Here is a 21,323-nt window from a genome sequence, read left to right on the forward strand (position 1 = left end):
GGCCAGGGCCTATTCTAGTCTTTTTTTTTCAGGTTTTATTTATTTATCTTTAGAGGGGAAAGGGAAGAAAAGAGGAAGAGAAATATCAATGTATGGCTGCCTTCCGTGCATTCCCTGCTGGGAACTAGCCTGCAACCCAGGCATGTGCCCTGACTAGGGATTGAACTGCGATCCTTTGGTTCATAGGCCCATGCTCAATCCACTGAGCCACACCAGCCAGAACCCTATTCTAGTCTTTTAAAGGTGACATTCCCCAACAGCATTTGGAGTCCAGAGGAAATTCCAGGTTTACCTCAGATTCATTTGGAGAAGGTTAAGAGGCAAAAGTAAGTGGAAAATAAAACAAAAAGGAAAAAGAATAAATTGCCCTTGGCCACTTAATTTTCAAATATTTTCTATCTAGTAAATTAATTTATAAATAGTGACAAAGAAATTATTTTTCTACTATTGTGGTTGTCATTCCAATTTAATATAATTCATCATTTTTCCTCAAATTTCTTTTTTTTTAAAGATTTTATTGATTTATTTACTTTCAGAGGAGAAGGAGAGAGGGAGAGAAACATCAATGTATGGTTGCCTTTTGTGCGTCCACTGCTGGGAGTTGGCCTGCAGGGAACCGGCCTGCAACCCAGGCATGTGCCCTGACTGGGAATCGAACCGCGATCCTCTGGTTCGCAGGCCTGTGCTCAATCCACTGAGCTACACCAGCCAGGGCTTTCCTCAAATTTCTTAAGTGCATTTCAGAACTCTAGTATGCAAAAGCAAATAACTTAGTAGGTCTATTTTTCCTTAAAATTTTATTTCTTATGGCCAAATTGTAAGTTAACAGATATTACTCTCAGCTCAGTAATTTACAGCCAAATAATTATTTTCCTTCTGATTTGGGGTAGAATAAATATCAGTTTAAGAATGCATTTTCCTTTATTATTTTTATTTTTTATTTTTTTTAAATTTTATTTATTTATCTTTAGAGGGGAAGTGAAGGAGAGAGGAAGAGAAACATCAATGTATGGTTGCTTCTCATGCATTCCCTGCTGGGAACTGGCCCCTGCCAGGAACTGGCCTGCAACCCAGGCATGTGCCCTGACTGGGAATCGAACCGCAATTGTCTGGTTCGCAGGCCCGTGCTCAATCCACTGAGCTACACCAGCCAGGGCGTATTTTCCTTTTTTTTAAAAAAAAAAAGCGAGCCCTGGCTGGTGTAGCTCAGTGGATTGAGCACAGGCCTTCGAACCAGAGGATCGTGGTTCGATTCCCAGTCAGGGCACATGCCTGGGTTGCAGGCTGGTTCCCTGCAGGCCAACTCCCAGCAGGGGATACACAAAAGGCAACCATACATTGATGAAAAGAAAAGAAAGAAAGAAAAAGAAATGAAAAAAAAAAGCGAGAATGATTTTTTTCCCATGGGAGGAACTAATTTTCTTGGAAAAGAGTCATATTAAAAAAAAAGCCACCCCATAGAGACAGGTGGCTTATAGAGTCCAGTAGAAGTAACACCTGCTTGAGTGTGGCTGGTAGGGTAATAATATGGGTATAATAATTTAGAGTTTTCATTATTTTAAGATTTTATTTATTTTTTTCTTAAAGATTTTATTCATTTATTTTTAGAGGGGAAGGGAAGGAGAGAGGGAGAGAAATATCAATGTGTGGTTACCTCTCGTGTATTCCCGGCTGGGAAGTGGCCTGCAACCCAGGCATGTGCCCTGACTGGGAATAGAACTGCAATCCTCTGGTTCTCAGGCCTGCGCTCAATCCACTGAGCTACACCAGTCAGGGCCATTTATTCTTTTTAGAGAGAAGGGAAGCAAGAGAGAAAGAGAGGGAGAGAAACATCAATGTGTAGTTGCCTCCCATGCGCCCCACACTGGGGACCTGGCCCGCAACCCAGGCATGTGCCCTAGACTAGGAATTGAACTGGTGACACTTTGGTTCGCAGGCTGGCACTCAGTCCACTGAGCCACACCAGACAGTGCTAGAGTTTTAATTTGAACGTTTCACCTGAAATGTCATATGGTGTGCTTGAGTGTGATGTCGCTATGTTACAGAACTACATACTTATGATCTTATAACCAAAAAAAAAAAAATGGGGCATTAGCCCTGGCTGGTGTGGCTCAGTGGACTGAGTGCTGGCCTAAGAACCAAAGGTCACTGGTTCAATTCCCAATCAGGGCCCTTGTCTGGGTTGTGGGCCAGCTCCCTGGTTGGTGGTGTATGAAAGACGATCATACATTGATGTTTTTCTCCTTTTCTCTCTCTCTCCCTCCCTTCTCCTCTCTCTAAAAATAAATGAATAAAATCTTTTTTAAAAAGATTTACAAAACAGGTTGGGGGGGGGCGTTGTTTGTGCTGGACGCTGTGTTGTGCCTTGATGCAAAGATACAGAACTCTGCTGTCCACAACTGAGGATAATTCTTTTAACCTGAGATTTTTCTCAAAGTCAAGCAATGGTGAAGCAGATTTCCCCCAGATTATTCTGACAAAAGGAAACCCTGGGTTTACTTGCAGCTCCCCCATACAATGCCTTTGTAAGCCTGTTGCCAAAGACCTGCCTGTAGGGTCAGCATAAACACAAGGCTCTGTTACCTGGTCATGGACAGGCCCATTTGAGGCAGTCTGTGTACTAGAGTTAATGATTATATCCCGACCAGTGTGGCTCAATTGGTTGGGTGTCAGTCTGCAAAGCAAAAGGCCACTGGTTCAATTTCTGGTCGGGGCACGTGCCTGGGTTGCTGGTTCCATCCCCAGTTGAGGTGGTCAGGGCACATACAGGAATCAAGCAATGATGCATAAGTGAGCGGAACAATTCGGACTGGGTGGGGAAAGCTGCTCTTGCTGCCTCGGGCTTCACCAGGTGCAATCATTTTACTGAATCCACCTCAGTCCAGAGTCTTTTTTAGGTTAAGATCTTCTGCTTTGGAAGGAAGAGTTGGTGAAAACACCAACCAAACCAAGACCAATTTATGAAGTGACAATGAGCAGTAGCAAGAGCACCAAGTACTCTCACCCCTGACTCTGGACTTCCTACCCTGTGGGCACCTCCGCAGAAAGCAGATGGTCTTTAGAAGCAGGGTTGGTTAGCAAAGACTTCCGCTGGGGGGGGGGGCGGTGCGGGGAGCTTGGTGTGTCACCTACGGGACAGAGGAGCACCAGCCTCCTTTGATCTAGAACTGCTCCTGAACTTGGGTGGCCAGATCAGTCTCATCCCCACAGACCCCTCATTCCACCCTCTCCTGGCTGACCAGGCCTTCCTTCAGCTGGGTATTTCTGCTTTACATATGCGGATACCTTCATTCACGAAGGATGGTCCAGTCCTGGGCACTCAGCTCCATACGGACAGAAGATTGAGCAGACACAGCCTCTTTGCCCCCCCACCCCGCATCTGGAACTCAGAGGACCAGAGTGGGCACCAGCTGGCACCGAAGAAAATTCTTTCCTTTCTTTCCAGTTTGGGGGGGTGGGCAATCTCACTGCTCCCCGTTCTCCTGGACCCTCCCTGGTCGTCCTGCCGGCTGGGTAAAGTGGGCAGGGTGCTGGGGTGGTCCTTTCCTGCCACGGACTGGCCTGAGGGCTTGATCTTCAGGCGGGAGAGAGCGGTTCATCGGGATTTTGAGGTGGCGCCTTCCCGGCGGGTGCCGGGCCCTGACCCAGGAGGGGCGTGTCCGAACTCTCACCTGCTATTGGGCAGGTGGGACTGCCGGGCCTCCCGCAGGGGCCAGTCTATAAATTCGGGCCGGTGGCCCCAGAGCCAGGTGCGTGGCAGGATGGTGGACAGTGTGTACCGAACCCGCTCCCTGGGGGTGGCGGCAGAAGGGGTCCCGGACCAGTACGCAGATGGAGAGGCGGCGCGCGTGTGGCAGCTCTACATCGGAGACACCCGCAGCCGCACAGCCGAGTACAAGTCCTGGCTGCTCGGGCTGCTGCACCAGCACGGCTGCCGGCGAGTGCTCGACGTGGCCTGTGGCACTGGGTGAGCCTGTCCGGGGGGCCGGGATCCGGGGAACGTGGCCGCAGGACTGCAGGACCATGGCCGGACACGTCCCAGCAGCCCCGGCCGCCTGGGCCAGGAACGGTGTCTGCGCTGCGCGGGCAGAACGGCTGGGCGGGCGCACGGGCGAGGCGGACTGGAGGGCGCCAGGACGAGGCTGGGAGTGAGGGTGTAGGCGCAGCGGGTGGGGAAGGTGGTTCGCCCCGGCAGCGCCAGAGCTGGGCTTTGTTTTGGGCCACTGTGGCAGGAGACCCAAGCCTGGATCCAGCATTATTCCTAGGGTGATGATAATTGCTAACAATTAATGTTTGCTCAGCATTTGTCCATGCCAAGCACTCTGCCAGGAACTTTTGAAACACATTAAAAAAAAAATCCTCAGAAGACCCGCCCTAGCTAGTGTGGCTCAGTTGGTTGGAACACTGGCCCATAAACATAAGGGTCACAAGTTTGATTCCTGGTTAAGGCACATGCCTGGGTTCCAAGTTCGGTCCCAGTCTGGGCGCATATGAGGCATCTGATGGATGTTTCTCTCTCGCATCGATATTTCTCTCTATCTCTTATCCCCTTCCCCTCTCTGTGAAACCAATAAGCATGTTCTCAGGTGAGGGTTAAAAAAAAAGGAAGTTAACATTCAATAAAATCTATTTAAAAATTATCCTCATAAAACCCGAGGGGTAGCAATATCACACTTACGCTGTGGCGGTTCTGTCTCAGAGAAATAGAGACCCCCCCACCTGGTGGAGCGGAGGGCCAGATCAGGTGGTTAGGGTCTGGCCTGGGCTTTAAACCACCCTGAGAACTACCTTCTGTTCACAAGTTACTTAACTTTGGGGAGCCTCAGTTTGTCCCAGCTCTCAAATGGGGAACTTCACAGGATTGCCAAGAGGATGAATGCACATTTGTAGACTACCTCTGAATGGGTGCTAAAAACCAAAATGCAATATTGCTTCCTGGTGATAAAAACCAGATTTGTCAGGTCATTTGAGTTCCATGGAGAGGGCCTAGGGAGAGGAAGCAGAGGAATGGGGTCTGGAGGGCCTCCTCGCCTTCCCAGGCCCACTGACTGCTTCTCTCCGCCTCTCATCTGCGGCCCTGCCCAGGGTGGACTCCATCATGCTGGTGGAAGAGGGATTCAGCGTGACAAGCGTGGATGCCAGTGACAAGATGCTGAAATACGCACTTAAAGAACGCTGGAACCGGCGGCATGAGCCCGCCTTTGACAAGTGGGGTATGTGGGTCCAGCCAGGCAGGCCCTCCCAGCCCAGCCACCAAGGACACAGTTCTCTCTGCCCTGGGCTCCTGGGGTGGGATGTTTTGTTTTCTTCAAGGGCAAAGCAAAATTACTGTCATTTCCCTGAAAAGGGAGACTTAGTTACCACAATGAGGTATCAGGTGTGAGGGGCTAGTTTTAATTATCTTCGTAATGTCTTGTCCCTCCCTCCAAATAAAAACCCATAAGCAGTCAGGGCACATGCCTGGGTTGCAGGCCAGTTCCCGGCAGGGGATGCACGAGAAGCAACCATACATTGATGTTTCTCTTCCTCTCTCCTTCCCTTACCCTCTAAAGATAAATAAATAAAATAAAATAATTTTTTAAAACCCCATAAGCACAGAGTCATCTTCCTGAACCATGTCTCCCTTCTCTCTTGACCCCGCCCCCCCTTCATCCTCCATCTCCATAATGATCCCTTTCCTCTAACTGGATGTGGAGTCCCTGCGTGTCTCTTGAAGGGGAAACTGAGGCAGAACTGCACTCAGCACAGATGGGTTCTGCTGGTACCATGGTACCAGCCTGATCGCCCCTTTCTGGCCCCCAGTCATTGAGGAAGCCAACTGGATGACTCTGGACAAAGATGTGCCCCAGCCTCCAGAGGGTGGCTTTGATGCCGTCATCTGCCTTGGAAACAGTTTTGCCCACTTGCCAGACTGCAAAGGTGAGAGAGGGTGTGGCCTTGGGCACGGTCCTTGCTTTGGGCTATACCCCTCTGCACAGACCCCTGGGCGCCTGCTCTCCTGCCAGAGCAGACTATGCTTTTTGCCCCTATTCACCTTGGCACTGCTGCCCTGGGGAGTAGAAACACGGGTGAGAGACTGGTGCTGACACAGCCGCTCTGCCCCTGCTCGGAGTTCAGGGGACCAGAGTGAGCACCGGCTGGCGCTGAAGAACATTGCGAACATGGTGTGTTCCGGGGGCCTGCTGGTCATCGACCATCGTAACTACGACCACATCCTCAGCACAGGCTTCGCGCCCCCAGGAAAGAACATCTACTATAAGGTGGGTCCCTGAGGGAGGGCCCAGAGTGGGAGGTGTGATTCTGGGGCCCAGCCACCCCTCTACACTGGTTGTGGAGACTAATGCAGCCTGCACCACCACTTACAGAGCGACTTGACCAAGGACATTACGACATCAGTGCTGACAGTGAACAACAAAGCCCACATGGTGACCCTGGACTACACAGTGCAGGTGCCAGGGGCTGGCGAGGACGGTTCTCCTGGTCTGAGGTACCCGCTTGGCTAGGTGGGGGTGAGTTGGGGGGAGTGCCGAGGCCACCAGTCCTCCTGATTGGTCAGCATCTCTGTTGCAGTAAGTTCCGGCTCTCCTACTATCCTCACTGTCTATCGTCCTTCACGGAGTTGCTCCAAGCAGCCTTTGGGGGCAAGTGCCAGCACAGCATCCTGGGGGACTTCAAGCCTTACAAACCAGGCCAGACCTACATTCCCTGCTATTTCATCCACGTGCTCAAGAAGATGAACTGAGCGTGGCCTCAGCTCCCACAACCCTCTGCCCAGGCGCTGCCAGGCTCTGTCTGGGGAGCCCCACACCAGCAGCACCAGGTATAGATCCTGGGGGTGTGGGCAGAGGCCAACTGTAACTGGGGTGCAGGGATTGGGTTTAGGCTAATGGAAGGATGACAATATAGTCGCTCTTTTTTCAGTTCCTGCATGCCTTGTGTTTAAGTCAGAAGAATCAGGCTTGGGTGGAACCCACCCTTCCCTCCCTTGGGGCCGACTCCTCCTCTCACAATTTTACTCTTCCCCACACCACACCAATCTCTCAGACCACACCACCAGCAGAGGGCAGCATACACTTTATTTTCAGCCACAGACCAGGCTCCCTCCAGGCCCAGTTCCCAGAACTCCAGGTTCCCACCCCTCTACCTAAGCAGAGAGGCCTCAGTCTTGGGGCTGGCATGGAAAAATGGACAGAGGATGCCTCTTGAAATCTCTTAGGACTCCCCCACTTGGCACCCAGGGGATCTCCTGGAGATAGGCAGCCTTCAGAGGAGTTGGCAGCAGCCTGGGAAAGAGCTCTTTGCTGTCTCAGGTCTCTGGAGATACCTAGGTACCTTCAGCACAGTAGGCAGGTTGGGTCCCGGACTGTAGGAGGCTCCTAGGAGGCAGCAAACTTGCGCTGGATGCGCTTGTACCGGAGCAGTTCCTGCTCGCTGACGGAGGGCTGCAGCCGGGTGGCAGCCTGCAACAGGTCCTCCATGGTGAGCAGCAGCGCTGAGCTCCCAGGCTCCAGCCCTAGGGGGATGCCAGGGGGAAGGTGAGGCCAGGGTTCCCATCCCCGCTGGCAAACTCTAGCTATGCCCAAGCAAGCTCCTCCCTGGAGGAGCACTTTCTCGCCCAGAGTCCCTCCTCTGCAATCTGGAACTGGGCCTGGTTTTCCCGCTAGCATTCTGGTTGACCTCTGAGGCTGGCAAGTGGCTCACCTTTCTCCAGACCCTGAACCCTTCGTTTGAGGGCAGCTGTCATGGCATCAGAGCAGAGGGAGTAGAGGTCCGCACCGGTCAGCTGGGGAGGGCAGTGATCCAGCACGTTCACCAGGCTCACAGAGGATTCTAACTTGAACCTGTTGTGGGGATAAAGTTCTACCCTGCATGCCCTACTCTCTCCAAAGGCACCCTGGACCAGCCTATTCTGCACACTGCACTATTACCCAACCAGCCCAAGGCCCGAACCCCCTGGGCATCTCTGACAGGGCATACTTGCGTGTGATGGCACTCAGAACACGGAGCTGGGAGGCACGGTCCTCGCTCACCCCCACAAACACTAGCTTGTCAAATCTTTAAGGAGAGAGGTGGGCACACATGTCAGGGAGCCCAGCATCAGGGTGAGTGGAGAAGACACAGGACGGGCTCAAGGAACAAGCCTAAGTGGGCGTGGTAGAGGAGAGGTACAGGGTGCGCACCTGCCAGGCCGCAGAAGGGCAGGGTCCAGGAGGTCTGGCCTGTTGGTGGCTCCAATCACAAACACATCCTGAGTGCTATGAAGCCCATCCAGCTCCGCCAGGAGCTGAGACACCACCCTGCAAAGGAGGCGTGAAGGTGAGACAGTCCTTGGCCTATCCTCAGGTTCCGCCTGCCTGTGGTGCCTCTCCTTGCAGGCCTTCTCCTCAGGGCCCCTGCTCAGCCGTGTCCTGTGTACCCTCCTGTGCAGGTGCCCACTCTCCTCAGCGGCCCACACCCACACCCACACCCACACCCCCTGTCCTCCACCACACCACCTGCGAGCCGGAGGGCAGGGACTCTGGGTTCTGAAGACTCTGCCGCCCATCTCCCATCCCTCGGTCCTGGGCCCCAGGCTCCATTCTGGCCCACACCCCCACCTGTCCATCACCCCTCCAGAGTCTCCACTCCGCCCCCGGCTTGGGGCCAACGAGTCCAGTTCATCAAAGAAGATAATGCATGGAGCCGCAGCCCTGGCCCTGGCAAACACTGAGGAGAGAGAGAGGGCCCACAGGAGGGGGATGATCAGGGGGGGTTGAAATCAGGATATGGGGGAAGAAAACCCAGGTTTAACAATCATAACTAGCACTCCAGGTGATAGGCCCCACTGGCAGGAACCCAACTTGTGGAAAGGAAGAGTAGGAATAACCACCAGCAGCCTGAGGGTTGGCAAGGCGAGGGGGTTGGGTGACACGGGCCTCCAGGGTTTGGAAGGGACTGGAAGGCCTGCTCTGTCCACTCACCTTCCCGTACATTCTCCTCACTTTGGCCCACATACATGTTGACGAGCTCTGGCCCCTTCACGCTGAGGGAGAGGATTGAGGGGGTAATGGTTGTTTAGGTGCATGAACACACTGTTGGCCTCTCGGTCTGCCCTGCTGGTTCCCAGCCTGTGCAGCGCTCAATCCACCCTTCACCCCTTCAGGGCCCCTGGCCACCTGAGGAAGGTGAGGCTGCACTCAGTGGCTACTGCCTTGGCTAGGAGGGTCTTGCCAGTGCCTGGAGGCCCATGGAGCAGGAGGCCTGAGCGCCGCAGGCCCAGGCTCAGAAGCTCAGGGTGCTCTAGAGGGAGCTGGATGGTTTCCAGAATTTCCTTCTTCGCCTCCTGCAGCCCGCCTACATCATGCCAGGACACCGAGGGGATCTAGGAAAAGCAAAGTGCACAGTGGCGGGTACGCACGGGCGGGTACGCTCAGGTCCCACCTCCAAGGGCCTGGAATGTGTCTACCTTGGGGGCTCCGATGGCCTGGGAGTGAGCTGACTGCAGCTGCTCCAGGGCCTGCGTGAAGTCCTCGGCCAGGAGAGGACAGCCAGCAGCAACCAGTTCCCCCTCATCCTCCTCACTCAAGCCGCCTGCCAAACTGCAAGGAGAAACTCAGGAACCTGTCTGGAGGACCTGACGGGAGGTTCTCTCCCCTCTCCCCACCCGGGTCCTTGTTCCTACTCCCTTCCTCACCAGGCCCCAACCACCCATTATTTCCTCTTGTCTCCTTTGCCCTTCTGTGTCCAATTTTCTTACCCAGAGTTCCTGATCCTGGTGCAAGCTGCCCTGCTGCTGTGGGTCAAAAGGGCATAGAGATCTCCTACCACAAAGCCCTGGGGAACCACAGGAAAGGACAGGTGAACAGGGTGCAGCAGGCAGGAGCTCTTGGCGGCTGGTCCCCCAGCTGGAGGAGAGGCCCAACACTGATGCCTTGGGGCTTTCTGCCCTCACTGGCAGGGCAGTGGGTGTGAGTCCCCATGACAAAGAACGAGGTACTCACTGCACACCGCCGAGCCAGCTGTGCCAGGTTCACCTCTTGGCCCAGGGGGAGGCGGGCAGTGAGGGCCCGCAGGATGCTGAGCCGCTGCCCCTCTGACAGCACAGGCACCTCCAGCTCATGAGGAAACGCTGTCTGCACGTTGGCAGGCAGGTCCTGGGCCCGGCTTGTGGTGGCCACAACCATTAGTGGAGGGCAGCTGCAGGCAGAGGGGGACTGAGGGAGAGTGTGGCTGGCAGCCCCTGAGCACTGCTAGGCCTGAGGCCGGTGCAGAAGGGCGGGGAGGTGGGTGGGTGCTGAGATGGGATAGGGAGATGAGCACCCCAAGGCTTCTTGGATGGGGCTCCATGGGAATTCCTTGAGGGGACCCTGTGTCCTAATGTCCCCTAAGAAAAACTAGGGGCCACATCCTTCTCCCTCTGACGTCCCTAAGCTCCTCGGGAGAGCAGCCAAGTTGGCAGTCGAGGTTGGCTGGCGAGGGCGAGAGGATGAAAGGCTGAGGAGAGGGAGGAGGGCGCGGCCTGGCTCTGTACATTACCTGGTGAGGGGGTCCTCGTCAAGGAGGAGGCGACGCAGCGTGGCCACCACACGGGCGTCCTCACCTAGCCCATCACGGTCCCGGCCCAGAAGGTCTAAGGCTGTCAGCAACACAACCACAGGCCGGCAGCGCCGGGCCCGGGAGAAGGTGGCCTGCAGTTTTGCCTCCACAGCCCCACTGCTGTCTGCACAGAGGCTGGAGCAGGGCACCTGGGGAGGGGGTCCCAAAGGGCTTGTGAGCAGGGGCAGGTGTGACTGGGGCAGGAGAATGGGGGGAGGAGTCTGAAGAAGGTGCAGGCCATCTCTTTTTGAAGGGCAGGGATGGAGGGAGAAGGTAATGCTGGCCAAGTCCTACATCTTCTCTATCCCAACCTCACTCCCTGGACTGTCCACCAAAATCTTGAAACCCCCTCCTTGAAATCATCTCTCAGGAGCTGAGCATCATGGAAAAATAGCTGACCCACTGGCCTGAAGTGTCAGGGCCAGGCTGGTAGCCAGAAGGGAGAGGGGAGAGGGAGAGGCAGAATCTGGGTTGGGGAGGGGAAGCAGTTGGGGTTCTACCCTCTGGGTACCCTCACCTTCAGTAAGTGGAGCCCAAGGCGGCTGCAGGCAGCAGCAACTGCTGTGGTCTTCCCACTGCCCGGGGGGCCCCGTAGGAGGACAGTGCCAGTTCCTGTCAGTAGGGCGCCCCTGCAGCCAGAGAACAGACACTCATCTCCTTCATTCTGCCTGAACGTAGGTGTCCCCAGGAACAGAGGTACCCTTGGATCTAGAGCGCAGACACCCCGTTTCTCCCTCCTTGAGGCACCCCTCCCCCAGGGCTGTCTCCACATGGTGAGGCCATACTTCCCACACCGCCTGTGGTGCTCTGGCAGTGCCAAGAGTAAACAGCCAAGTCCGGCAGCCAGGACTAAGTCCCTTTCGTCGCTGCTGTTTTCAATAAAGCCTTGACTGTTGTGTCTGGTCTGGACCATATCGGAATCAGGGCGGGGTCTGTGTCTACACCTGGGCCAGTGGTGTGGGGGACTGCGTATTTCAGGGTCTGGGTGGTGAAGGTTGGGATGACTGGTTGGCTCCCCAAGGGCAAAAGTAGTCTCAGAGACAGCTGTCCCTGGTGGAGAGTCTTCTTCCACAGCCAACCTTGGAGGGTGGATATTATCCTAGGAAAGGGGTCTGGGGATCGGCTGACAGAAAGCGTGTGGGCTAGTGGCCTTGGCATAATGGCTTGAGGAAGGTTCCCCCAATAGAGCTTCCACCGGGGCACTAGGAACTACGTGTCCAGCCTGCTGCCCACCCACCACACCCAGGGATGTTGCACGCAGGCTTTCCTCACTCTCTGAGGCTGCAGCCTCACTCACCCCGGCTGGAGGCGAGGTTTCAGGACAGCACACAGCTGGGTCACCAAGGCCTCCAGGCCTGGAGGAGATAAGCTGCTCCAGAGACTGCATTCTCCTGAAGGGACCCTCGGGACAGGGCTCAGGGTGGCACCCACCTGCGAAAGGCGTGAGAACCCTTAGTTTCTAAAAGTTGTTTCTACTCCTTTCCTCAGGTCTACTCCTACCCCAGAGCCTCACCAAATACAAGGAGGTGTGGGTGGTATTGGCCAGGTAGGTGCTGGCTGGCCCACCTGGAGCTTCCCCAACTGTTTTCTTCACTTTAAAGAACATCTCCTGCCACCTGTAGGAAAGAGGCCCAATGAATCCCAGATCCAGACCCACGTATCCCCTCCCCAAGGACAAGGTGGCTGTCTCCACTACAGAGGTCCACTGTGGGGACAAACTCAAGAGCAGCACAAAAAAGTACCCAGACATGTTGGGGATTGGGCTGGGGGAGAGTAGGGGAAAAGCAGATGTTCCTACTTATCTTTCTCACTGGATCACACTCACTTCGAGGGCCAGAGCTATGCCCGTCCTCCACATCCCACATGGCAACCTTAGAGAGCCGTAGGAGGTTGCCTAGGCAAATGGCCTACCCGCTCGCTCCAATGGGAGACGGTGCTGCCTGGAGCAGTGGTCATCTGGCCATTTCCAGTGGCTTCACAATACAGTCTTTCTCCCAGGCATGCACCCACCTATGCCGGCAAAACCTCAGAGGGAAGGGCCCTTGGTTCTTAGTCAATAATCCACAAAACGTTACTGTAGGCGGATTCTTCAATAATGACATCTAATGATTAAGGACTCTCTATTTGGGCTGCACATTAGAATTATATGTGCAACTTAAAAAAAAGACAAAGCAGAACATACTTCAATACACAACTTCTGTACAACCAAAAAATAAATCACCACAGCAAAATTACAAAAAAACATGGAACTTCATTTGCAATGCATGAGAAATGGTTAACATTTTAGTAATAAATAAGCTCTTAGAAATCAGCAACAAAGACACTAATAATCCAAGGAAACTGGAACTGTGAAACCTTTAAAAATCAACATCTCTCACACAATTCCATTTAGGGATAAGTGGTTGCCAGGGGCTGAAACAAGGAGGGAGTAGGGAGTGGCCAAGAACGGGTCAAGGTATCTATTAGGGGTCCTGAAAATGTCCTGGAATTAGGCTACACGGCCTTGCGAATACAGTAAAAACCACTGAACTGTACATTCCAAAAGCATGAATTTATGATATATGAATTATTTCTCGATTAAAAATTAGCCCTGGCTGGTGTAGCTCAGTGGATTGAGTGCGGGCTGCAAACTAAGGGGTCACCAGTTTGATTCCCAATCAGGGCACATGCCTGGGTTGCAGGCCAGTTCCCAGCAAGGGACGCAGGAAAGGCAACCATACATTGATATTTCTCTCCCTCTCTCCTTCCCTTCCCCTCTGAAGTAAATAATTTTTAAAAAATTAATGTTTCCCCATTCTTTGGGAAAAAATCAAAAGACTGCACAGGCCCCAGTTTCACCTGATTCTCCCCTACCTGTCTGGGGTGGGGCTCAGGCACCTGTCTTTTTCAAAAGCCGCCCAGTCATAAACAGGACTACACAGTCACTGCCCAGTGTCAGAGTGTATCAGGGTTACTCAACCTCCTGCTGCTGCTACTGCAGGTAGCAGTTACTAGCCCACCTTTCCAGATAAAGAAATGACGAATCACTCCCCTCTTTAATCCTCAGGCAGCAAGGCAGTGAGAGTCAGTCTACAGCCTCCACCTGGTTAAGGTCCAGTCAAGGTGCTAATTCCTCTGCTCACAGTGTCCCCCGGTCACAAAGCTGCTCCCTCTGGTAGCACATGGGGAGGGGTGGGAACGACTCGAGGCAGCAGGGGAAGCACACCACGTTAGGACCATGAAATTCTTGGAACCATTACAGTAGGCAGTGATTATGCTAAGAACTAGTACACAGGGAAAAGTGTCTCACTATTCATCACTGTAAACAGTGAGCGGGTCTACAACCTAGGCTCTCACTCAATGCCAACATCCTGAGTCATAGTGCATGTGGCCAGCACGGGGGCCCAAGGAGGACCAGCACTGCACTGGAGGGCTAGGGAAAGACTCCTCTCTTCCTTGGAGGGCGGTTGGGCCACTTCACGGACTGTGGAATATAGTGGACTCTGGAACTTTGGAATATATCTGGACTCTGCTGGAAAACACTTGACTATGTTTTTAAGAGCCAGATGGGAGACAGTGGAGCAGGCTCCTATCAGCCTGGTTAGGGGAGCAGAACACAGGGTAGAATCTAAAGCTGCTACTCTATCATAGGAAGCTCCCTGCAGAGCGTCCCTTACCAAGTCCAGGGCAGAGGGCTAAAGCACTTATCCTCATCTGTCCTTGGACCCAGCCACCCATCCCCACCCCTTTCCAGGACCTGCACAGGGGGAAGATGTGCTCAGCACCCAGAGGAGGGAGACAGATCTCTACAAGGTTAGACTGGCAGACACCCAGGAACAGGATTGGCTTGCTGCTGTCTCAGGAGGGCCCAGTGCCTGTTTTCCTTCGAAAGTACGAAGGGCAGACATTCTGTAGTTCTCCTGCAGAAAGCCAGCTCACAGACACTTGCTATATTTAGGATGTTAGACAGAAGGAGGAAGTGACTGAAATGTGCCAGCATGGCATTTTCCACCCAGCCCGATGTAGATTTGACCTGGGAAAGCTCAGAGGTGCCATGAGCTTTCTCAGGGCACCACCACAGCCCTGAGATTGGGCAATGGCCAGAACCAGACTCTGTATGTCAGTCAAGGATAAATCAGGCCAGACACGAGGTCTCTCTCTGGGAAGACGACCCTGGCTGGCTGGCCCAAGACATTGGTCCTGATGGTTCTTACACCCAAGTTCCCGCAAGGTGGTCCCACCACCTCACTGAGATTTCCCTGAAAGTTGGGTGTATGTATCTACCAGTTGTGTTCTCCTAGTAAATTGCTATAGGAAATCAGTCCTGAATAGAGGGACTGGTTGGGGTATAGGGGCCTCATATTCTTCACCGGTCACATAAGGCCAAAGCAGTCTCTGAATTCCTTGCCTGACGATTCTACAAGAAACTTCCAGGGTCGAGAGTCAACAGAAAGGTTGGACTTCCTGTTTTAAGGTCCAGAGACTGTACCTTGGCTCAGTTCTGCTCTATCTCTCATTCTCGGCTGAGGAAAAGGACAGAGAGAAGGCTCTCAAGGACAGCACGATCCTTCTCTCCTTCTTTTGGGACATAAGACTGAGAAGCAGGCTGTGTAACCTCCAACAGTTAGGGTCTCCTGCCATTGGGTATGTGGGAGGTATGGCCCAAATCCTGGCCCAAACAACGTTGTGATTGAGAATGAAAAAAAGGTATTCCACTTTGGTCTAGGCCATTAAGTTATTTTAAATGCTTTACTTTATCTAGGACCACCATTCAATTTGAGGATAAACCCCTCCCAAAGCTGGCAGGCAGTGATTTTTCACATTTTTTCAGTCATGTGCCTATTTGAGAACCTGAAGATTGCATACCTTCTCTCCAGAAAAGTGTGTAGCAACATAATGTTCTTATGCACAAAATCATTCCATACCACGTGGGAAGAGGGGGATGTAGAACTCTTGCACCCAGATTAAGAATTCCAGCTGAAATATAGGAGACAGCTGCATACCTGGGCAGTTTCTCTGGGCTTCCTTCCAGGGTCTCTATTTGCCCAACTGTTGGCACACACAGAACATCCCCTTCCTGGACTGCCCTGTAACACAGCAGTGGCCCTGGTCAGCTCACACTGGGAGTCAAGAGCATGTTCCTGATATGTTCCTCCCCACTCCCACCCCCAACAAAAAGACTAGTTCTTGGGAGCCTACTGCCCACCCAGAGATCCCAAGCAGTTGCCCAGAGAACAAGTTTGACCTAGAATGAACTGGAGGAAATGGCTAGAAAGGGGAATCAGAAACCAGGGAGAGCCCCAGCTAATGTGGCTCAGTGGATTGAGTACCAGCCTGCGAACCAAAGGGTTGCCAGTTCAATCCCTGGTCAGGACCCATGCCTGGGTTGTGGGCCAGGTTCCCAGCAGGGGGCATGTGAGAGGAAGCATTGATGTTTCTCTCTCTTTCTCCCTCCCTTCCCCACTCTCTAGAAATAAATAAAATCTAAAAAAAGAATAAGAAAGAAACCAGAGAGGGGTGAAGCAGGATCCTGGCTCTCCTGGAGCCCTCTCAAACCAAAGCAGTCTCTCAGTTTGGAAATGTCCAGATTTCTCTACTAGTGTCTGACATGCCAAGAGGCTTCTAGCCACAGTATTGCTTAAAATGTGGCTCTTTAAAATTGGAGGCTCCATGGCGCATGGATCTAGGTATGATGGGATGGGAGAGCAACTAGGGTGAGATGCTATCCTCCTAAAAAAAAAGATGCTATCGTAAAAAAAAAAAGGAGGGGGGGTATGGCCAGCTAACCTGGGTGTCTGAAAGTGCCGGTAAAGAGCATGGTCATAATTCCCGTTAGTGCTGTAGTGGGGAGATGACACAATTTCGATGTGTAGCTCTTTGGCAAATGGAGGCCCAGGCAGCACCGAGCAGCTTCCTTTGTCTTCAGGGGTGCTGGAACCTTCCAAGTATCTCTATGAAAGAAATATCCACCACCTTATAATCTTCTTCCAAAGAGTCACACTCTGCCCTATCTCCTAGCAGCCAGTATTTCTACTTTCATCCTCTTTCATTCCCACAAGGCTTATGGAAGGAGAGGCCTAGGGTAGCAGAGCTGAATACCAGTATCTTCCCTAGAAAACAGAAACCTCTCCTAGTGAGCACCAGAAAGAGGTTTCTGTGACTTTTCTGACATTAGTTCCAAAAAGTTCCCCAGTAAAGTTCCCCAGTTCCCCCTTCTGAGGCTTATATTTAAGTTGGGCCAGAGCCACTAGAATGGTGGACATTTAATTCCCACCATCCTTTGAATGGCACCAGGCAGTCACTGGGATTGATATTGAGTGGACATTAGTGGGTACACTCTTGAATTCAGGCTGTGGGAAAAGCATACGATCTCGCTGAAGCTTAAAGGGTTGGTTTAGCTGGATGAGCTCCAGTCTGAGGACTGCAGTAGTTTTTCCCCCATTCAGAAGGAAACCCACTCCTGGCTCCCATTCATGCATGTCTTGTATCTCTTCTTGACACCGCATGCCCCTAACTGGGCATGCCAGCATCATCTAATAAAACTTTGTGCTGTGATAGAAATGTTCTACATCTACATGTGTCTATTGAGCATTCAGCATGTGACTAAAACCACCAAATAACTGAATTTTTAACTTTATTTAGTTTAAATTAAAGAGTCACAAAGTGGACAGTTGCTTCCATATTGGACAGTGCAGGCCTAACTATCCATCTAGGTGCTTAACTAAACATTAAACATTTGGGAGGATATATTTGCCCCCCCCCAATACAATTATCTTCTTGAAGTAACCTCCTTAAAGGCAGAAACCAAGAATCTCACTTGAGCTATTGTATTTAATAAGATATTAAAATGAGCCCTGGCTGGTGTAGCTCAGTGGATTGAGCACGGGCCTGCGAGTCAGATGATCACGGTTCGATTCTCAGTCAGGGCACATGCCTGGGTTGCAGGCCAGTTCCCTGCAGGCCAACTCCCAGCTGGGGACGCACGAAAGGTAACCATACATTGATGTTTCTCTCCCTCTCTCCTTCCTTTCCCCTCTAAAGATAAACAAATAAAATCTTAATTAAAAAAAAAGAGAAACTTCTTTAAAAAAAGATATTAAAATGAAACACTAGGCACCAAACATATTAAAGAACCCTCCCTTCAAGGAATTTACAATATATAATTGGGGATTAGACAGATTACATGAACACAATAAGGCAGAATAAAATAAACGCCATAAAAAAGAAACAAAATGCCCTGGCTGGTGTAGCTCAGTAGATTGAGCGCGGGCCTGCGAACCAAAGGGTCACAGTTCGATTCCCAGTCAGGGCACATGCCTGGGTTGCAGGCCAGTTCCCAAGGGGGGATGCACAACAGGCAACCATACATTGATATTTCTCTCCCTCTCTCCTTCCCTTCCCCTCTAAAGATAAATGAATAAAATCTTAAAAAATAAAGAAACAAAATGCTATAGAAAGATGTCATGTTAAAGTGTTGATGGTGAAATTATGAAAAGCTTTGTGAAGATGGTGGTATCTTTAGATGGACTTTGAAGGAAAGGATGGTAGCATTTTAACACATAAAGGTGAGAATAGGAAGGAATTTGAAGCCAAGGATGAGCATGGGCAAAAGCCTTTCAGTATCATCCTCCATATTACCCAGCACAATACTGGATACACTGTAGCAATTCAACAAGTCTCTGATTAGACTGAGATTAATGTATACCCCTGGTATACATTAATACATTGTGCATCTCACATTTCACCTGAATAGNGTAGCATTTTAACACATAAAGGTGAGAAGAATAGGAAGGAATTTGAAGCCAAGGATGAGCATGGGCAAAAGCCTTTCAGTATCATCCTCCATATTACCCAGCACAATACTGGATACACTGTAGCAATTCAACAAGTCTCTGATTAGACTGAGATTAATGTATACCCCTGGTATACATTAATACATTGTGCATCTCACATTTCACCTGAATAGAAGACAGCCCTTCCCATGCACCACCACACTCTGGAGGATAATGATACTTTGAACGTAGAATATGAATAAAGCTGAGACATTAAGCGAAAAATCCAAGATCTAAGGAGTACGGGACCTCAATATCACAGCTCAGGTCTTCCAATCAGTTAAAACAAAGAAGGGGGGATAAGGGGGATAAGAATTCCTGACCTCAATCCTATATCCTACCTGAATTCTGAGCTCTCCCACTTCTAGAAGATCACAGCCGAGATTGAAAGCCAGAGTGGCAGGCACGAGGGCCAGTCCATCAGCGAGGGGCTCTCCCCGTTGCCCGGAGCTGGGTCCCAGCCTTTCAGACAGGTCCCAGCGAGGCTCTAGGACCTGCACCGTGGCCAAGTGTGGCTGGGAAGTGTTCGTTGACTCTCCGGCCCGGGTCACCCACACCCATTCTCCCTGGAAGAGGCCGAGGCTACGGAGACAACTCCGGCTCACCCCCAGTGAATCTCCAGTCCCTCCCAGAACTCCCCGGAGTCTCCGGACTGTACCGGAAGCCGCGAAGAAGGACACCAAGGGCGGGGGTGTGGGCTGGCTGCTGTCCCCAGTCTCCGGGCCCAGTTTGGACCGCCCACGGAGCTCAGTCACAGCGAGCCGCGTCCCTGGGCCCAGCAGTCCTTGCAACGCCGGCCGCGTCTCCAGCACCCGTGGTCCGGGCACTGGTAGGACCTCTCCGCGCCTCACTAGCAGCGGCCCGATTCGCGGTCCGAGCCCCGGCCCGGGGAAGGTGCCAAGCAACGCCCAGGCCAGCGCCGGGGGCCGCCGCACAGGCCGCGCCCGCACCCACGCGCCAGAGCCCAGGGCCAGAAGCCGCAACAGCACACGGCTAACCAGCAGCTGCGGAGGCCCAGGACCCTGCTCTTGGGTCTCTGCGCTGGTTCCCTCCAGGGCCGCCACTAGCAACGCCGGCCCCGCCGGGCTCTCCGCTGCAGGCCGCAGGGCCAGCACCAGGCCATGCCCCGCCGCAGGCCACGGGCCCCCAGGCGGCAGCAGCACCGCCAAAGGGGCTGTCTCGTTTGGGAAAGGCTCCAGGACCCGCAAGACCGCCAACACCATGGTGACAGAAGGCCGGGGAGGAAAGCGAAGCAGCGCACCTTCCGGAGCGAGAGCCGGATAGCACAGGCGCGCACGCCGTTTCCGCTTCCGTCGGGGGAGGTGCGAGGCGAGTGGGTGGGGCGTCGAGTGCAGCGCGCTTGCTCCGAGAGGCTGAGCTGCCCCCCGGCCAGACCTGAATAGCGCGTCGGTGGCGGTAACCTAATTACCGCGGTTGCAAGGTCTTTACGCACACGTCCTTTGAACTGTTTCCGGGGAATATGCCTTTCTCGCCTGCTAGGGAAGTAACGTCCTCTCAACTACCTTACACATAGCATATACTTGACAGTTTATTGAATGATCAATGAAGGGTCAGCCATCCGTGGACCAGCTTCGGCCTGGGGCTGGGAGCTGTGGGTGGAGCGGTAAGAAAGGAGTGCATTCCTCTGTAAAAATTCTACACTTCCCACTGTTTCCACTGTGGAACTGTAGGCAGTGAGGTTTGGGGGTTGTGGGAAGGTTGCAGAAGGGAGAGGTAGGATTATAAGACTGTCTCTGACATGCTTATGGATATGTAGTGCCTGCTGGCTGAATTACTGAGTGTGATTCATGTGGCCCTGGAGTGCTTGGTGCTGCCACACCTGTTCCCACACATCCTACACAAAACCCACGTTCCAGTGTTTCTTGTCCTGTTTCTTTACTCCCACCAAGCGTGAAGCAAAGACAAAGCAGATTCGCTTTTCCATCCTCCAAAACCAGTTGTTCTCCCCCAGCCAATCCTTACAAACCCGAGATCCATTTCCTGTTTCTAGCTTGGGGAGACAGTGGACAGCAGAGCAGGCAGAAGACAGGGGTTCAATGCTTCAGTCATGAGCGCCAAACTAACAGCTTGTTTCCTGCCTGTTCTGTCACTTGGATCCCATACTGGTTTCTGTCCCCTTGCTCTGTACAAGACACTGGTAGGCCATACTTCCAGTTATTAACAATATATTTGTACTTAGAAGCAATGGATTGGTTGGTGGCAATCTAGTCTTTGTGGACCTTACATTCTTTTCCAGCTACTCCTTCCCAACTTTCCCCTTTCCTTCACATCAAGCATCTTGAGGCAGTCTTCTACTCTGAACATTATGCATTCTTGGAAATCCAAGAGTTGAATATGAGACTTACATGTTATAAGGTATTTCCATCCCTAAAGCCACAAGAAGATTTTATATATATATTTTTTATTTATATATATTATATATATATTTAAAGATTTTATTTATTTTTAGAGAGAGGGAAAAGAAGGGAGAAAGGGGAAGTGAAACAATGTGTGGTTGCCTCTTGTTTGCCCTCTGCTGGGGACCTGGCCTGCAACCCAGGCGTGTGTCCTGACTGGGAATCAAACCAGCGATGCTTTGGTTCGCCGGCCTGCACTCAATTCACTGAGCTACACCAGCCAGGACAGAAGATATATTTTTAAATGCCTGATTATAGTTCCCAGAGGTACCTCTAGTTCTAAACCTGAAATTGCCCAATTCTACATCTTCACAGAAGCGTGCAAGAATGTACTAGGTAGCCCTGGCCAGTATGGGTCAGCCAGTTGGAGCATCATCCCTTGTACCAGGTAGTTGAGCATTTAGTTCTGCGTCAGGGCACATGCTTAGTTTTTGGGTTTGGACCCCATGTGGAAGGCAGCCATTCAACATTTCCCTCTCACATAGATGTTTCTCTCTCTCTCTAAAATCAATAAATGTAA

The 21,323-nt window shown here is 52.1% G+C and overlaps 2 protein-coding genes across 4 annotated transcripts; one reads left to right on the plus strand and one right to left on the minus strand.

Annotated features, from left to right (window-relative positions):
* Window positions 1–3,736: 3,736 nt before the first annotated feature.
* GNMT (glycine N-methyltransferase) lies at window positions 3,737–6,929 on the plus strand. Of its 3 annotated transcripts, none has more exons than XM_037053102.1 (6): window positions 3,737–3,967; window positions 5,086–5,213; window positions 5,803–5,919; window positions 6,118–6,260; window positions 6,366–6,487; window positions 6,557–6,929. In XM_037053102.1, the coding sequence occupies exons 1-6, from the start codon at window positions 3,762–3,764 to the stop codon at window positions 6,735–6,737; spliced, it is 897 nt and encodes a 298-aa protein (XP_036908997.1). In that variant the 5' UTR covers window positions 3,737–3,761; the 3' UTR covers window positions 6,738–6,929. The 3 variants fall into 3 exon arrangements, with proteins under 3 accessions (XP_036908997.1, XP_036909007.1, XP_036908986.1); XM_037053112.1 differs by having other exon boundaries at window positions 3,738–3,967; window positions 6,571–6,929; XM_037053091.1 differs by having other exon boundaries at window positions 3,740–3,967; window positions 5,040–5,213.
* Window positions 6,930–7,057: 128 nt separating this feature from the next.
* PEX6 (peroxisomal biogenesis factor 6) lies at window positions 7,058–19,698 on the minus strand. Its single transcript, XM_037052957.1, has 17 exons — window positions 18,728–19,698; window positions 16,342–16,505; window positions 15,558–15,641; window positions 12,089–12,191; window positions 11,873–12,006; window positions 11,093–11,204; window positions 10,516–10,724; window positions 9,981–10,176; window positions 9,737–9,813; window positions 9,446–9,578; window positions 9,156–9,361; window positions 8,961–9,022; window positions 8,598–8,706; window positions 8,181–8,297; window positions 7,978–8,055; window positions 7,702–7,841; window positions 7,058–7,513 (listed from the first exon to the last, which is right to left on the minus strand). The coding sequence occupies exons 1-17, from the start codon at window positions 19,607–19,609 to the stop codon at window positions 7,377–7,379; spliced, it is 2,943 nt and encodes a 980-aa protein (XP_036908852.1). The 5' UTR covers window positions 19,610–19,698; the 3' UTR covers window positions 7,058–7,376.
* Between the last annotated feature and the right edge of the window lie 1,625 nt (window positions 19,699–21,323).

This window comes from Sturnira hondurensis, unplaced genomic scaffold (genome assembly GCF_014824575.4).
Source record: "Sturnira hondurensis isolate 20B ecotype Veracruz unplaced genomic scaffold, ASM1482457v3 Scaffold0000880, whole genome shotgun sequence".
Lineage (NCBI taxonomy): Eukaryota > Metazoa > Chordata > Mammalia > Chiroptera > Phyllostomidae > Sturnira > Sturnira hondurensis.

Excerpts from the sequence above, each read along its gene's own strand:
- GNMT (XM_037053102.1), top strand. The coding sequence starts at position 3,762 with ATGGTGGACAGTGTGTACCGAACCCGCTCCCTGGGGGTGGCGGCAGAA. Across the intron at positions 3,968-5,085 it reads GACGTGGCCTGTGGCACTGG|GGTGGACTCCATCATGCTGG; the intron begins GTGAGCCTGTCC and ends GGCCCTGCCCAG. Across the intron at positions 6,488-6,556 it reads GACGGTTCTCCTGGTCTGAG|CATCTCTGTTGCAGTAAGTT; the intron begins GTACCCGCTTGG and ends CTGATTGGTCAG.
- PEX6 (XM_037052957.1), bottom strand. The coding sequence starts at position 19,609 with ATGGTGTTGGCGGTCTTGCGGGTCCTGGAGCCTTTCCCAAACGAGACA. Across the intron at positions 16,506-18,727 it reads TGGGAGAGCTCAGAATTCAG|AGATACTTGGAAGGTTCCAG; the intron begins GTAGGATATAGG and ends TTTCTTTCATAG. Across the intron at positions 9,023-9,155 it reads TGCAGCCTCACCTTCCTCAG|CGTGAAGGGGCCAGAGCTCG; the intron begins GTGGCCAGGGGC and ends CCTCTCCCTCAG.